General features: G+C 41.0%; 1 protein-coding gene across 1 annotated transcript; it reads left to right on the forward strand.

The window, feature by feature from the left end:
- Nucleotides 1-341: 341 nt before the first annotated feature.
- On the forward strand, nt 342-12,638 carry NUDT15 (nudix hydrolase 15). The gene is made up of 3 exons (XM_036079401.2): nt 342-508; nt 4,203-4,399; nt 9,921-12,638. Exons 1-3 carry the CDS (start codon nt 351-353, stop codon nt 10,079-10,081), a joined length of 516 nt encoding a protein of 171 aa, XP_035935294.1. The 5' UTR covers nt 342-350; the 3' UTR covers nt 10,082-12,638.
- Nucleotides 12,639-16,589: the final 3,951 nt, after the last annotated feature.

Genomic DNA, 16,589 nt, shown 5'->3' on the forward strand with positions numbered 1-16,589 from the left:
AATGGAGTTCCTAGAGGAATGTCACTCTGCCTGTTTCAAGGACTATCAGTGGGCTCTAAGTAGTAAGGAAATTTAATTTTTCTTTTGCCTTGGTTTCCCATATCAGATATGTTTCGTAAATGTTCAAAGTGCAACAGTAAGTAGCATTACTTAAAACAAAACCCTGACAGGCAATCCTTGGAGAGGAATCATTAGCTTCATAAGCTGAGACCACCGCGGGAAGCAGAGACAGCACACAAAGGCAAGCCCCTGAACTCTGGCTTCGGTTTTTCGCCAGCGCAGGCTCACCGAGTGCTGGCGGCCCAGGGGGCGGGGCAAACGTCACTTCCCCCGGCCTCTGGCGGGGCGCGATGACGGCCCGCCTGGAGCCTCCCCAGCGGCGTCCTGGAGTCGGGATAGGAGTAGTGGTGACTAGCAGCCAGCATCCTCGTTGTGTCCTCCTGGGCAAGAGGAAAGGGTCAGTTGGAGCCGGCAGTTTTCAACTTCCGGGAGGCCATTTGGAGTTCGGGTGAGCAGCTACAGGGGTCACCCAGGGAAAGCCCAACGTGCAGGGGAAGGATGAACTCTTTGCGTGCGTCCGTGCGTCTTTGCGTGTACGCTGACGCTGCGTCTTCTCGCGCGTTCCTCTGCTCGCCCCCTCTGGCTGATAAACCCCGCCCACCCCAGGTGCACGCTGGGAGCGGGGCACTGAGCTAGGGAGGCTGGAGAGGGAGCTGGCTTAGGTGTTGAGTCCCGCCAGCACAGTCCTCTTCTTCCGGCGTCGCGGTTGCGAGCTGGTGTGTGTGGTGCGTTTTTCTAGTTCTTGCACGTAAGGGACGGAAAGTGGGTCTTTATAACCCTCGAGCAGTCCAGTTTTGCCAGTGAAGGTATTTGCATGGTTTGGCTGTGCTTTAAACTTCCACGCATGGACGATCTGTTTCCTGCCCGAACAGGTTTACTTGCACCCTGACCAAGCAGATGGGCTAGTCGAACTCTCTGGGCCTCAGTGTCTTCATCTTTCCAGTGGGGAAGTTGGAACAAAGCACTTTTTAATGTCCCTCTCTGCTTTGGCGTTCTGTGGTTTGATAATGGATCAGACCAACAAAAGAAGTCGGGTAGTTAAGGGTCAGGTCTACCCAAGGGTGCAGAAAGCCGGGGATTGTGCTGAAAGGTGGGTTCTGAAGGGAGAATACGGTTAAAGTCAACAGCAGATAAACAGCATCTAAAGCGTTCAGAGCCAGCACTTGTTTTTCCATTAGTGTAAAAGTTCCAGACATGCATAAAAGAGAAAATAGTTGGTGAATCCTCATATACCTGTTACTAAGCTTGTTCTTCTTTCATCTTTATTGCTCCCTCTCAACAGACACACACATTGTTTTCTAGACTCGTCTAAAGGAAAACTCATTTATTATACCACCCCTAAATAATTCAGTATGTATCTGTAATAGGCTTTTCAAGAGACGTAAACACGTTTTCCCACCTTAACAAAATACCATTTTCACACCTCAAGGTAATTCTTTAATAACCTGTGATACCCAGTCTGTACCGTTTTCCCCAGTTGTCTTGAAAATGTCTTTTTATTGTTTCGTACCAATCGAGATCAAAGGAGGAGTACATATTACATGTACTTTGGGATTGATAAATTTTTTTAAGTCTCCAAATCCAACAGTAATCCACCCCCCCTTTCCCTTTCTTTCCATGCTATGTTGAAGAATTTGGGTCATTTGGAGAATTTCATACATTCTGACTATATTCTTCTAATCCACCAATTTGTTATAAAGTGCTAGTTAGAAGTAGAGGCTTGATCCTAGTTCCCTTTAACCAGACTTCGTCTTTTATGAAACATGGAATTCTTATCTCGTAGCACATGGAATTTTTTAAATGGTCTTCAGGATTTTAAAAAGCATCAATAAGTTTATCATTTTTAGATAATTAAGATAAGCCATCAGTTAATAACTAATAAAATTTCGGGCACACTATATTGTACTTGGTCAATTGTTAATAAGCATTAGGTCACAAACTAAGCACTAGTTAGAATGTATAATTACTGGAGCAATGGCTAAAGATAGCTTAGTAATAACACAATAAAGTATTGGAATCTTTACTCAGATATCCAATGATAATAGCCAGAATTGAACTTTAATGAGCTTTTTACTAAGTGCCAGATATTATGCTAAGCTCTTCACATGTATCCTTTCACTTATCTTTATATGACTGGTACACTGACTGGGCTAAGTTTGATGGGAAACAGATAGGAAATGGCTTTATTTTCTCCTTCCATTGTCTAAACATGATTTGTCTTTCCCTTCTCTGCTGCTCCAAGACATTTCCTGCAAATTCTATTGTTTTCCTGTCACTTGATTATAAAAATAAATCACACTTCGGTCATTGTGATCCACTTCCAAGCATTTGTCTCTCCCCTGTAGTGGGGAAAAGGAGAGAAGAGGGGGGCCTCCTCCTCTTCTCACTGTTTCTGGTTTCCTTCCTTCTCCAGGATGCTGGGGAGGAAGGGAGGGGGCCAGACTTTTTACAGTACTAGTGCTGCTGTGATCCCCCCATGGGCACGCTCTGGATGCAGTATTCACAGGTGTGCTCTCTTTCTCAGCGTATATTCGTTGGTTGTTTGGAAGTCCTTTAAGGATGTCTATACTGCACAGTTCTCTGACATAGGTGACCGATTTAGCTTTTGCTTAGCACACTATCTTGCATTTTCTTTATGCTGCGGTCCCCAGTTGTCTCTTGTAGCATCTGTTGGGCCCAGAGGAAATTCACAATCGAAAATAATGCCTTCACTGTCACCCTTTTCTCTTGCTCATTCATCATGGGCTTCTCTAGCCAGTCTCCTGCTTTCCAGATTCTCAAGGTGGGAATAAGCCTCAGTCTCTGTCTTCACATGCATCCCTAAACATCAAGGGACACATTTTAGACTTACCGAAGAGCTCTTACCTTTCTACCGCCCCTACTCTGATGCACAGCCTGAGTTTCCGCAGCTCCATATGTCTTTAGCAGGGGAGTAACACCCGGTGTCTCCTTGGAAGTCACACCCAATCTCTGTGACCAGTTTTCTTGGAGCACCTCTCACTTGGCTTTGGGACAGAGTTGTCCCCTCATCAGGAGGAAGGGAAACATCGCTACTATGTTTGAAAATTCATAACTTCGGGGCCCCTGGGCGGCTCAGTCATTAAGCGTCTGCCTTCGGCTCAGGTCATGATCCCAGGGTCCTGGGATCGAGCCTCACATCGGGCTCCCTGCTCAGTGGGAAGCCTGCTTCTCCCTCTCCCACTCCCCCTACTTGTGTTCCTTCTCTCGCTGTGTCTCTCTCTGTCAAACAAATAAAATATTAAAAAAAAAAAGAAAATTCATAACTTCCCTCCCTCCCAAAAATCTTTCTTTCTTTTATGTAGACTGGGTGGGGTGAAGGTCAAAAGACTACTCTGGCCTTTGGAAACTTTTGAGTTTAGATGGCATCTGTGTGGTCTTTTGCCATACTCTTTAGAACTTAGAGGTGTTTATTGCCTATTGTCCTCAATTTTGAGGCTTAATCAAAAATTCTGAGACTGCAGGAAAAGACATCATCCACTTCTTGATACACCTACAACAACCCAGTGAGAGAGTGGCATTATCTCTTTATTTGTCCAAGATAGAAAGTAATGGACTTTGAAATCAAACCTAGGTCTAGCTGACTCCAAAGCCTGTGCTCTTTTTTTCTTTCTTAAAGATTTTATTTATTTTATCAGAGAGACAGAGACAGAGCACAGGCAGGGGGAGCTGCAGGCAGAGGGGGAAGCAGGCTCCCCATGAGCAAGGAGCCTGATGATGCAGGACTCGATCCCAGGACCCTGGGATCATGACCTGAGCTGAAGGCAGATGCTTAACTGACTGAGCCACCCAGGCGTCCCAGCCTGTGCTCTTAACTGGTATACCAAACTGTCTCCTGATTGCATTCGGCTTCCAGGCATGTGAACGAGTGCTGAATTGGCTAAATGTTCTTTTTTTTTTTTTTGCTCAATATGAAGTCCTTTTGGTCTTCAGATAACTTCAAATACCTTATACTTCAGATGAAGAGAATGTCAAAGGCAGGGTTGTTGACTGATTATTTTAAAGCATGAGCCAATTACAGTTCTTCTTGCTTTACACTAGAAATTCCTAGCTAAGAATTTCCATGGCAAAAAAGTAAATTACATAAACAGAACTGAATACAGTGGTATGCTTCTGTTTTCCAGTGAAACGTGGGAAGAATGTGCTCAAAGGGAAACCTGGGAAGAAGCAGCTCTTCACCTGAAAAATGTTCGCTTTGCCTCAGTTGTGAATTCCTTTGTTGAGAAAGAAAATTACCATTATGTGACCATACTAATGAAAGGCGAAGTGGATATGACTCATGACCCAGAACCCAAGAACACAGAGCCTGAAAAAAATGAAAGTAAGAGAATTATAATATACTCATGCATCTTCTGAGAGAAGCATATCATCTGAGTATTACGGTATGTTGCCATGGGAAGAGACTTAGAGTCTCTTCGTACAGAAATGTAAATATACTTAAATCCTGAGACCATAAGGACACAGCAGGAAAGAGAACTGGCTCCCGAGCTATTTGACTTGCATCCCGGTTTTTCCACTTAGAGGTTTGCAGCCTTGGGCAAGTTATTTAAAGTCTCTGGGCCTCTTTTTTCCTCTATGATAAGAGTAACCACCTCAGATGGGTTGTAAGGATAAAATGAGTTAATACGCATAAAGAACCAAGTGAACACCCTAAGTACTCAGTAAATCTTAGTTTTATTGTTAGTGTTTTATTTTACTTCAGACTGATTTTAAGGAAAACATTTAAGGTGCCATGCTCAGTGTTCTCACCTGTAGAAAGGTATAAATTTCCTTGTATAGAGAGGGACTAACCAGACAAAACAGTTATCCTCTGTGTCGTGTCGGGTGCTCTGAAAGCTGTAACAACAATTGATATTATTTACTGTGTGCTAAGCGTTGTTTTAAGGGCTTTGCATGTATCACCTCTCTTCAAGTTTCATAAAAGTCCATGACAAAGAGTAAAATATTGAATTATCAAATATATTATTTGCCATATGAAACCTGATCCAAGTGGTCTTGTGTCCTGAACCTCCCCTGTAAACATTTAATTTATTCTCTAATATGGAAGAATCTTTTCATTCAATAAATAGTTCCTGAGTACTGTGTGCCCGTTACTGTTCTGGGCACTAAAGAAGCGGCGGTGGGCAGAACAAAGTCCCTGCCCTCTCAGACGTGACATTTCACTGGGGGGTGGGGGGGAAGGCAACAAATTGGCAGGTATTTTACAGTGTAATTATAAGGAATAAGAAGGATAGGGACACATGGGTGCTGCATCAGATAGGGTGGTCAGGGAGGGCTCTGAGAAGGGGACATATATGCAGAGGCCTGGAGGAAGTGATATTTCCAGAATGAATAAATCATCACTGAAGTGTTTTGCAGATTGAATTGATTGAATGAACAGAAGGGCATGTCCCACCCAAAGGCCTGTTGAGTCATATATGATTTTTTTTTTTTTAATGAAACATAACTACTGGAAATCATCTCAAGTGAATTAGCAAAGTCTGAGCCATTTTTACTCACTATACCCTAACACCAAATGTGTGGCTTTTCTCCTCACACCAAATAATTCTCCAGACATCAGTTGGGTGTCTTACAATTCCGTTGAAATTCTTACACTGTCTGGAGTTAGTATCAGATCCCAAAAGTTAAGGAGCTCAGTTCCACAAGACTGTCCCCGGTCACTTCAAATGCCAGTCGCAAGTCCTGGCCTCCTGTATTTCTGACTGCCTGGCTACATTGGGCTTCCCACAACCTCCTCCTCGGGTTCAGTAATTTGCTAGAATGGCCTGCAGAACTCAGGAAAACACTTTCCTTACATTACCAGTTTATGATAAAGGAAACAACTCAGAACAGCCAAATGGAAGAGAGGCACTGGGCCAGGTAGGTGGGGAGAGGGAGGCTGAGCTTCCATACTCTCAAGGAGCATGACACCCTCCTGGCACCTTGATGTGTTCACCAACTGGGAAGCTCTCTGAATTCTGTTGTGTAGGGTTTTCATGGAGGTTTCTATGTAATGGGACTATTGCATATTATTATTGCTACAACTGATTAAATCATTGTCTGCTGGTGATTAACTCAAACTCCAGCTCCTCTCCCCTCACCTTAGGTGGGATGTGGGTGGTGGGAAGTCTTTCTGGTCACCAGCCCCCATCCTGAAGCTATCTAGGGACCTCCAGTGACCCATCAGCTTATTAGCATAAACTCAGATATGGTTGAAAGGGGTTTATTATGGATAACAAAAGTTGTTCCTCTCATCCCTATCACTTAGGAAATGACAAAGGTTTCAGGAACTCTGTGCCAGGAAACAGGGAGGAAGGCCAGATATGTATTTCTTATATCACAGTAACACACACAAAAACACCCAAAAAGTATCCAAAGGCCTCCGGTTGGCCTAGGGCACAACTAAAATCATTCATGCCTTAAGAAGGGAAAGCAGGACAGGTAGGTGAGAAATGTACCAGGTTCCCTGGGGGAGCTCTCTACAAGTTCTGCTCTCTCTCCCATCCTAATTATCCTGGATAAATTGAGGACTAGGAGAGAGGACAGTCCAGGACAGTAACAGTGGGAACAAAACTCAATAGTCTAGATATCCTGAAGCTGTGGGGAGGAGCAGTTGATTACTTGGCTTTTTAACATCAAATTGAAGTGTAAATATGGATATTTCCACGTTAACACTTTTTGTAGGACTCCATTTCCTACAAAGCAGGATGTATTTCATATACCTGAAGCAAAATATACTTCATATAACTGAATTTTTAAAAATGAGTTTGAGGCATCATTTATTCAGGTAATAAATAAGCACAGATCATTGTTATCTAAAAACAGAAACTTCAACTTGGAAGAAATGACCATTTCCTTATTTTTATCTCTGTTACAGGCAAAAAAAAAAAAAACCCTGAGACAAAACGATGAAATAGTTTGGTTTTGCATACTTAGTGTCCTTCATAAGAAACAGACATAGAAGGTATTCATTTGTAGATAAGGGCCGAGGAGAAAACACCGGAGTGACTGACTGTCCAACTGGCTCTGACACAGTCAGCTGCCTGTGTCTCTCAGGCCCCCACCCTGCCCGGCCACCCTGCCCGGTCCCTGCAGGGATTGATCGGGCGCAGCTGAGCCCCCTGGTGCAGAGTGCTGGCTGCCTCTATTTCTAGTTACCTTCCCCTGACATTCAGAAGGTATCTCAGGTTCAGTTCAAGTGTTCAGCTTCAGATCGTACTTAATGTTTTTCCTTTATTGAACTGTGCATACATAAAGGGCAGAATTTGGGCTCATTCACCTTTGCCTGGCTCCTATTCAGAGTACGTTGTTCAGAATATGTTGAAGGAAGAAGGGAACGAGGGAATGAGGTTCCCAATTACAGTACCTAGACTGGCCTACTTTTTAACAACTTCTAAAAGACTGTTCTACTTTATGAAGTTCGTTATTAGGGTTTTTGTTACTCTACTATTGTATGTATTGTTTTTCTCCTCCTAGAATATGGTAGTTTTGAGTCCTTTTTACATGCTTTGTGATTTTTTAAAATTCATTTATATAACTTTTTTTTGAGTTTGTCTCCCTTCATTTGGTTGACCCTCTCACATGCTAGTAATCTGAAATCAAACAGCATGATTTTATAAGGCCCAAGGTTACTAGCACCAAGTCAGATTTGACCAGAAACACTCATTCCACTCTATCCCTTAGTAACAATATAGCGGGCATTATTTCCACTTTTTTCCCAGTTGAGAGCCCTTGCTGAGGACCAGCTGCAGCACAGCCAAGATGCAGTGGCTCGGTGGTGGTGGTGGTGGTTTTATTTATAGTATAAACATGCGGTCTCTCTCCCATGTTCATCAGATCCTGGATCTGGATCGCCCGCTTCAGGTTACAAGTTAGAGCATCTTTCCTCCAGCCAGCCAGTTATAATTAGGAGCATCAGCCAGATGCTTCATTTTCTCCAAGACAAGAGAAACTTTACAGACAGCTCTCTTGAGACTGTTAATTCGGCATCTTGCAGACCATTGCTGGGTGACACCTCTCTGTCTCTCTCTCTCTCCCTCCCTCCCTCTCTCCCTTTCCTTCCTTCCTTCCCTCTTTCTTTTAGTCTGTGGTCACAGCGGCTGATCACTCCTTCCTGAACTTGTTCTAACTTTATGGATTCTCTGTCCCCTGCTTTCTCAGAGTGAAAGTACATACCTGTATTTCATAGGCACAGAAATACTTAGTGGAAGTAACTGCACTTAAACATAAGTATACACATGTGATCATGAGGAAATGTAGTTTGAACATGGAGTGTATATCTTAATAATATAATATTTATATATTCATCTGTTAGGAGCATCTGTGCTTTCATGTTATTTACATCTAAAGATTTAATTAATTAATTTATTTGGGAGAGAGAGCACTTGTGTGTGATAGTGGGAGGAAGAGGGAGGGAAAGAATCTCAAGGAGTCTCTACACTGGGCTCATGGAGCCCATTCTGGGGGCTTGATCTCACAACCCTGAGATCATAACCTGAGCCGAAACCAAAAGTAGGTTGTTCAGCCCAGCCACCCAGGCGCCCCTCATGTTATTGACATTTAAATCATCAAAGAAGGGGTGCCTGGGTGGTGCAGTCTGTTGAGCAGCCAACTCTTGGTTTGGGCTCGGGTCGTGATCCCCGGTCCTGAGATGGAGACCCTGTTGGGCTCTGCGCTCAGCATTGGAATCCGCTTCAGATCCTCTCTCTCTCTCCCTCTCTCCCCTCTCTCTCTCTCTGCCCCTCCCGCTCATGCTCTCTCTCTCAAATAAAATAAATAAATAAATAAAAATAAAAAATAACTCATCAAGGAAAACACTGTTCCCTAGAATGTTCCTCTAGAATTTTATGGATTTCACAACTAATAGACACTGTTAAATCTTTCTTCTTTCAATGGATTTTTTTAAAATTGGTCCCATCCCTACTGTCTTTCTACCTAAAGTGTACCGCAACACAGAGAATACTTCTTATTCTCTGCACAGCTTCCATTACCTTTTAAAAAGATGGAGGATAGGGGCGCCTGGGTGGCTCAGTCGTTAAGCGTCTGCCTTCGGCTCAGGTCATGATCCCAGGGTCCTGGGATCGAGCCCCGCGTCGGGCTCCCTGCTCAGCGGGAAGCCTGCCTCTCCCTCTCCCACTCCCTCTGCTTGTGTTCTCTCTCTCGCTGTGTCTCTCTCTGTCAAATAAATAAAATCTTTAAAAAAAAAAAAGATGGAGGATAGCTTAGAAATGCAATTTACCGGGGCGCCTGGGTGGCTCAGTCGGTTAAGCGGCTGCCTTCGGCTCAGGTCATGATCCCAGGGTCCTGGGATCGAGCCCCACATTGGGCTCCCTGCTCAGCGGGAAGCCTGCTTCTCCCTCTCCCACTCCCCCTGCTTGTGTTCCCTCTCTCTCTGTCTCTCTCTCTCTGTCAAATAAATAAATAAAAATCTTTAAAATAAAAAAAAAAAAAGAAATGTAATTTACCTTATTCTATAGGTGAGGTAACTAGTTTATTTTAACGTAGTATTGTAACCTGTCATATATAAAGTTCTGTGCGTTTCATTTAAGCCAAATATTTAAGCAAAAATTGAATGGTCCTAAATCTGGGTTTTACCATAATGGGGCTCTTATAAACTTGGCTTCATGTTGAAATAACAGCATGTTTTAAATGATCACCATTCTGTTACGCTCATTCTAAATGCAAATTATGTTGGTATAGCAGAGCTAATGCATAGCATCACTGTGATTAGTAGCATACTGTTATTAGTGGCGAGTCATTTTTGAATTTAATCAATTTTTTCTCAGGATAGGTTAACTTGCCAAAATAAATATTCTTTGTTTGCTTCTAGCTAAATTAATTGATTTGGTATCTTTCTTTTCTAGGTTGGGAGTGGGTTCCCTGGGAAGAATTTCCTCCACTGAACCAGCTTTTCTGGGCACTGCGTTGTTTAAAGGAACAAGGCTACAATCCATTTAAAGAAGATTTGGATCATCTGGTAGAATACAAAGGACATCATCCTTGGGGGTACAAGAAGAAAACCTGATTTATTTTAAAAAGACAAAAGAAGGTCCTGTTAGAAAATGAAAAATATCTACATTTCAGAACAACTCCATTTTATTTAGAAAGTTCCATATGATTGTCAATTTATTTGATCTCTCTTAATATACCCAACACCCTTTCAGCCAGTACTTGTGAATATTTTTCGGGCATTATGTCATGAATTGCACTTCAGACTCAGTGTGACAAATGGTGATATTGTGGCACTTCTGCTCTCTGTATTTCTTTGTGATTTTTACTGTGCAGTTTGTCATGACCAGCTTGCAGGGGGTGGAGGGCAGTAGGATTTGCCTTAGTGTTTCCGTTCAAATAGAGATCCTAGTTCAGACGCTAACACAGTGTGCCGGTTGCAGACTTTATCCTGTCTGTTGATTTTCCTCTTCTGTTTTATTTAGAGCAAAATTTTTAGTACTGAATTATGACAGTCCTTGCACCTGGAGCAACAGGACAGGTCATTAGGGTGTATGTCCCAGAGTTCTGATTCAGAACCTACCTCAAGAGAAGTGAGACAAACCGCCTGAGATATTACCCTGTCATTAACAGTCCACGTAATTTTGGATTTCTCACCTAATCTCTGTGAGATCCAGCTTCCTTATATCTAAAAGAAGATTAGACTAGGGCACTGGTTCTCAAGGTGTGGTCTGGGGAGGTCTGTGAGACCCTTTCAAGGGCACTCAAGGTGAAAGCTGCTTTCATAATACCAGGACATTATTTGCCTTTTCCACTGTCATTCTTTAATGAGTGTACAGAGGAGCTGTCCAGAGGCTAAGGAACATGTGATATTGTAACAGACTGAATGCAAGAAGAAACCAGGCAAGCCTCATGGATGATACTCTTCATAGGTTTATCTCAAATATAGTTGATTGGGAATTCATTGATTCTTTTTTTTTTAATTTAAATTCAATTAACATATAATGTATTATTGGTTTCAGAGGTAGAGGTCAGTGATTCATCAGTTATATATAACACCCAGTGCTCATTACATCATGTGGCCTCCTTAATGCCCATCACCCAGTTACCCCATCCCCCCACCCCACTCCCCTCCAGCAACTCAATTTGTTTCCTAAGAGTCTCTTATGGTTTGTCTCCCTCTCTGATTTTATCTTGTTTTATTTTTTTTCCTCTCTTCCCCTATGATCCTGTTTTGTTTCTTAAATTCCACATATCAGCGAGATCATATCATAATTGTCTTTCTATGATTGGCTTATTTCACTTAGCATAATACCCTCTAGTTCCATCCACATCATTGCAAATGGCAAGGTTTCATTTTTTTGATGGCTGAGTAGTATTCCATCGTATATATATACATCTTCTATGTCCATTCATCTGTCAATGGACATCTGGGCTCCTTCCATAGTCTGGCTATTGTGGGGAATTCACTGATTCTTTAGGCTAGTACTTATCACCAAGCAGATGTGTTATAGCTTCAGAGACTTACCACAAACCTGTAGAGTTTTTCCACATCAGCTACTTTAAATTTTTGATAGACTCATTAGGAGCTTGTGAGATTGTTTGTTTTAAATTCACCCAATTAGACATGAAAGTTTATTGCAATGGAAATTAAAAACTAACCTGGGCTCTTATTTATAGGGAAAGGTGAAAGGATAAGTTTCATATTAGAAGGGGATTGCATTTATCCCAGTACCTAATATGCTCAGTTGGCATCCCATAATCACTCAGTAAATATTTCTCTAAATAAGCAGATGAACGGAGGAGGATTTAGAACTCTTATGTAAGCAGTTAATTCTTAGGTGGTTTGAGAATTGCCTTTAATGGAAAAAAACGAATGTTGACTACTAGCAATATTCTCTTAAGATTAAATGTCGGCTAGAGTTCCTGAGGTATACCTCACCCTGCCAGGACGCTGGGGAACCTGAAATATCTCTTCATCTGTTTGCTAGATCAAGCCCGGAGGTGTCCTGTATCCCCAGATAAGCAAGTGCAGTATCCTAGCAAAAGCATTCCCAGGAGAGCATGATGTGAATTCAGCCTCCCTTACCTCCACTTGGAAGAGACAGTTCCCTGATAGCTTAACTGCTAGCTTTCCAAATAAGGCAAATGCTTTCAGATGAAACATTCTCTTTGGGGCAGCAAGGATCATATTAACTGGGAACTGTGGAGAAGGAAAGCTCAGGGAGTCATCTCTGTGGGAGAACACAAAGTCTTGTTCCAACATAAAATCAATCACATGTCAATGCTGCCTTTTAAAAAAAATAATAATTATTTATGTTGTACTGAATTTGAACCCATCACACTTAATCCCAAATTCCCATTCTAGACTTCCTCCCATTTTTATGTTTAAAATGTTTAAGTATTTGGCTTTTTGCATAATAATATTGCTCAGTGTTCAGTATAAATATCATTAAACACCTATCACAGTACTTGGCACACCCCTCTGGTTGGCTAACTAACTGAGGTAAAATACACATGACAAAATTTGCCCTCTGACTTATTTTTGACAGTATACCTAGAATGACTTTTCATTTGGCTTCTTTTCAATTGAGGCTGTTACAAATAAAGCTGCTGTGAGCACTTGAACATGCTTTCTTTGGGGTTCACATGTGTATTTATTTCTGTTGGATGTAAACAGATGAGTGGAAAGGCTGGATGACAGAGTACATATCTTTCTAAAGAAATCTTTTTTTTTTTTTTTTAAAGATTTTATTTATTTATTTGACAGAGAAAGACACAGCAAGAGAGGGAACACAAACAGGGGGAGTAGGAGAGGGAGGAGCAGGCTTCCTGCAGATCAGGGAGCCGGATGAGGGGCTCGATCCCAGGACCCTGGGACCATGACCTGAGCCGCAGGCAGACGCTTAGCGACTGAGCCGCCCAGGGGCCCCTTGCTAAAGAAATCTTAATGTGCTTAATTTATAAGTTGCCTCTTCAGAACTTGCTGGGGGTATTATATAACATATGAGAGAGAGAGAGATCCTGGATATATATATAGTTACCAGGATATATATATATATATATATATATATATATCCTATTAACTTTCTAGAATATTTTAAGAAATCTAAATTCTGAAATACATTTAGACACCAGGGTTTTGGATGAGAGATTGTAGAGCTGTATATATAAATGCAAAGTGAGTGTGGACATCGCATTTTGATTTCTTTGAGGTACACGTGAAATTCCCTTTTCTTTTTTAATCCCCTGCCCCGTCAACCCTCATAAGGAATCTACATCCCTTCATCCTCTCTCTTTTTCTGTTTGGGTTTATTTGTTGTCATGTGCTTTGTCCATGTTGATTTGTGAGTGAAACCACAAGCTTCCCTGAGGGAAGAGGTGCTAAGACCCTTGAATTATGAATGCCATGCCTGAGAAGGGTCCTGAAGGGCTTTAGGGCCTGATGCTCAAACTTGGATGGAAGGCCTCACACAGATTTCCAGTCAGCAGGTAATGAGCAGATTCCCCGATCTGCCTTCTAACAGCCATCCCGTGACTCTGAAACACTTGGGATATGGCCACACTTTGAGAAAAATAACCACTTTCCAGATCGTTTTCAGTGTAACCAATATGGCCATTGTGCTTTGCACAAACCTAACATCCTTAATATGGGAAAGGCAGCTGTAGAATAATAATTTTAAACCTTGGACACTTTGAATGGAATCCTATTGTAATAAATCTGACCAAATACCAACATTACTGTTTACACTTAATCAAAATGAAACCCTATTGTTACACAATAGAGACTAGTACAGGATGTTCTTTGTGTGCAGTTTAGAAAAAAAATTGAGCAGAGGGAATTTTGAAAAAGCCCATTCTTAGAGCACTAAGCAGTGATTCTGGAGGATGTTTTCATACCAAACCTGTAGCAAATTGTGTTTTCAATGACAGAGAAATGAGTGATGTTGGGTGAATGGGAATATGCTACCCCTTAATATGCCATTTTGGCATGATTAACTTTAATTAAAGTTACTTAAGAAAGAGCCAGTGCAGGGACATTCTGACCCTCCTTTGTCTGCCTGAAAGCAGGAAATAAATCTCCCATGTGAAAGGTACCCTTCTTATATACCAGGAGTTAGAGAGACATGCTTATCACCAGAGATAGGGAATTTAGCAACAAGAAGACTGTATAAACAAATACTGTTACTTCTTCACTAATTTATTACCCCAAGCCCAAAACCCTTTGTCTTGTCAGTTCTGCACAAACTTATTGTTTGTCTAAAAGGTATAAAAGATGCCTGCATTGGGCACTTCTTTGATTTTCATATTTTTATGGGCTCCATATATACAAAATTAAATGTTTTTCTCCGGTTAATCTATGTCAATTTAGTTGTTAGATCAGCCAAAGAACCTAGAAGAAGGGAAAAATTTTCTGCCCCGACATGGGGCATGCTCATTTTAATAAAGGTACAATGTACGTGAGTCTCAGACTTACAACAGGATCAAAGAGTTAAATTTTCAGTGTGGGAAAAACAGCAATCCAAAAAGCATGACATTTCTTGTTTTTTGTTTAAATATTAATGCTAACTTTTGGGGCACCTGGGTGGCACAGTTGGTTGAGCATCTGACTCTTGGTTTCCACTCAGGTCGTGATCTCAGGCTCGTGAGATTGAGCCCTGTGTTGAGCTCTGTATGTCGGGCTCTGTGCTCAGCATGGAGTCCGCTTGAGACTCTGTCCCTCTCCTTCTGCCCTGCCCCCTTGCTTTCAAATAAATGAATCTTAAAAAAAATTAGTGTAAGTAAATAATAAAAATTTAGGCAAACTTTGATGAGACCCAAGTGTTTGAATATAACATTTTTGGTCATAGTATCTTTAACTGATCATAATATCTTTAAATTAACACCCATATATGTATTTATTGATTTTTGAAGACCATTCTGGTCTGTGCTACAACTCTTGGGAGTTTCTTTTACCTTCCTTTGAGAAGTCAGGGTGTTGCAATAAGTGTTGAATTTTGAACTGTGTCCTTATGTTTTATTGTACTTGCCACTATTCGGATTTATCTTACTGATTTGTTTATGGGTGTATTAACTGTCCCCTCCCTTGCCCCTCAGCTTCGTCAAGTGCAGGAAGGCAGGCTCTCACTGTCTTATTCATTGCTGTACACTCAGCACTTGGAAGATGCTCAAACACATGAGGAAGGAAAAGAAAGCAAAGGACAGGATGCAGGGGAGGGGGAGTTAGCCATGGCGGCTCTAGACTACATTGCGAATAGCAAATATTCCTTCACACTGACCCCATGTCAGTCTAGGAGGCTTTTTCAACACAGCCAGAAGCACCAGTCAATGGGAGACGAACATGGTTGAAAACTATTCCATATGATCACTAATGCTAATATTCTTTGACTTTATATATCAGAAGGTAAAGTAGCTAAGACATTTAAAATGGAAGTTTCAGCAAAAGATTTAAAAGACAGTATGCCTCATTTAAGGAATGTAAGTACCCACTATGTGGAAACAGATTTCATTCAAATGGCCATAAAATCTGTTGTTACAAAGAAAATCATTTTCCCATACAAACATTGTAATTAGGGAGATACATCCTGGCCAAAGATTTGGTCTCATAAAAACTGCTGAAAAAACTATTTGTTAAAATGATGATACAACAAAATTGTTAATTGAAAATATTGATTAACCAAATACAGTAAAATGGTCTTAAGTGTATAGGTGGCCTAAATAAATATCACGGCCTAAGGAACTGTAACAGAACCCACAAATGTTTGCTAATGTGGGTTCCCACACACTTTCTGTGCCTGCCATCCTTGAATCAGACCTTCAGCTGCATCAAAGCCATCTTGTAGAAGAGTCCAAACTTTTCCATTCCTTGGCATTTTAAAATGGTGTAAAGTTAACTTCTGATGCAGAAAACAAAAGAATGTTAACATACTTAAGCATACTTTAAAAAAACATACTAAAGCAGAAACAGTACAATGAACTTCCATATACCCTACACTCAGATTCCATTAAGTACCAAGACTTTGCCTTATTTGCTTTAGCTCTCTACTTTCCACTCCCTTTTCCTTGGCTGTGTATCATCTATCTATATATTTTTTTTTAATTAGGCAACCAATATTTTACTATACCGCGTAATAGACACTGTTATGACTAATTTATGCATATTGGCATACGTTGAATTCACATTAATACAAAATAAACTGAACTGTCAAGATAATTTATACTTTATTAGAATTCCAAACTAGGCTACTCATTTCATTCCTTGTATTATTCAAGATACCAATCTAAAAACATAATTTTGTTCCCAGCAAACTGCTGAAATTGGAAGACAAATGTTTTTCTACAGAGGCCATTTTATTAAATACTAAATACTAAATTTTATTAAATACTAAAAAGGAAAAGAAGTTGGAAAAATTGAATTCTCAGTTCATTGCAAGGATGTAGATTACTAAAAACTATATAGCATCTCAGGAAATACATTGTTTTAAATGTATACATGTGGATCTTTAAAAAAGACCAAGAACCTATCCGAAAATATTAATATGATCTCTTGGTAGAAGTTTTATTTTCTCCTTTGTAATTTACTG

The sequence above is a fragment of the Halichoerus grypus genome, chromosome 4, assembly GCF_964656455.1.
Source record: "Halichoerus grypus chromosome 4, mHalGry1.hap1.1, whole genome shotgun sequence".
NCBI classification, from domain to species: domain Eukaryota; kingdom Metazoa; phylum Chordata; class Mammalia; order Carnivora; family Phocidae; genus Halichoerus; species Halichoerus grypus.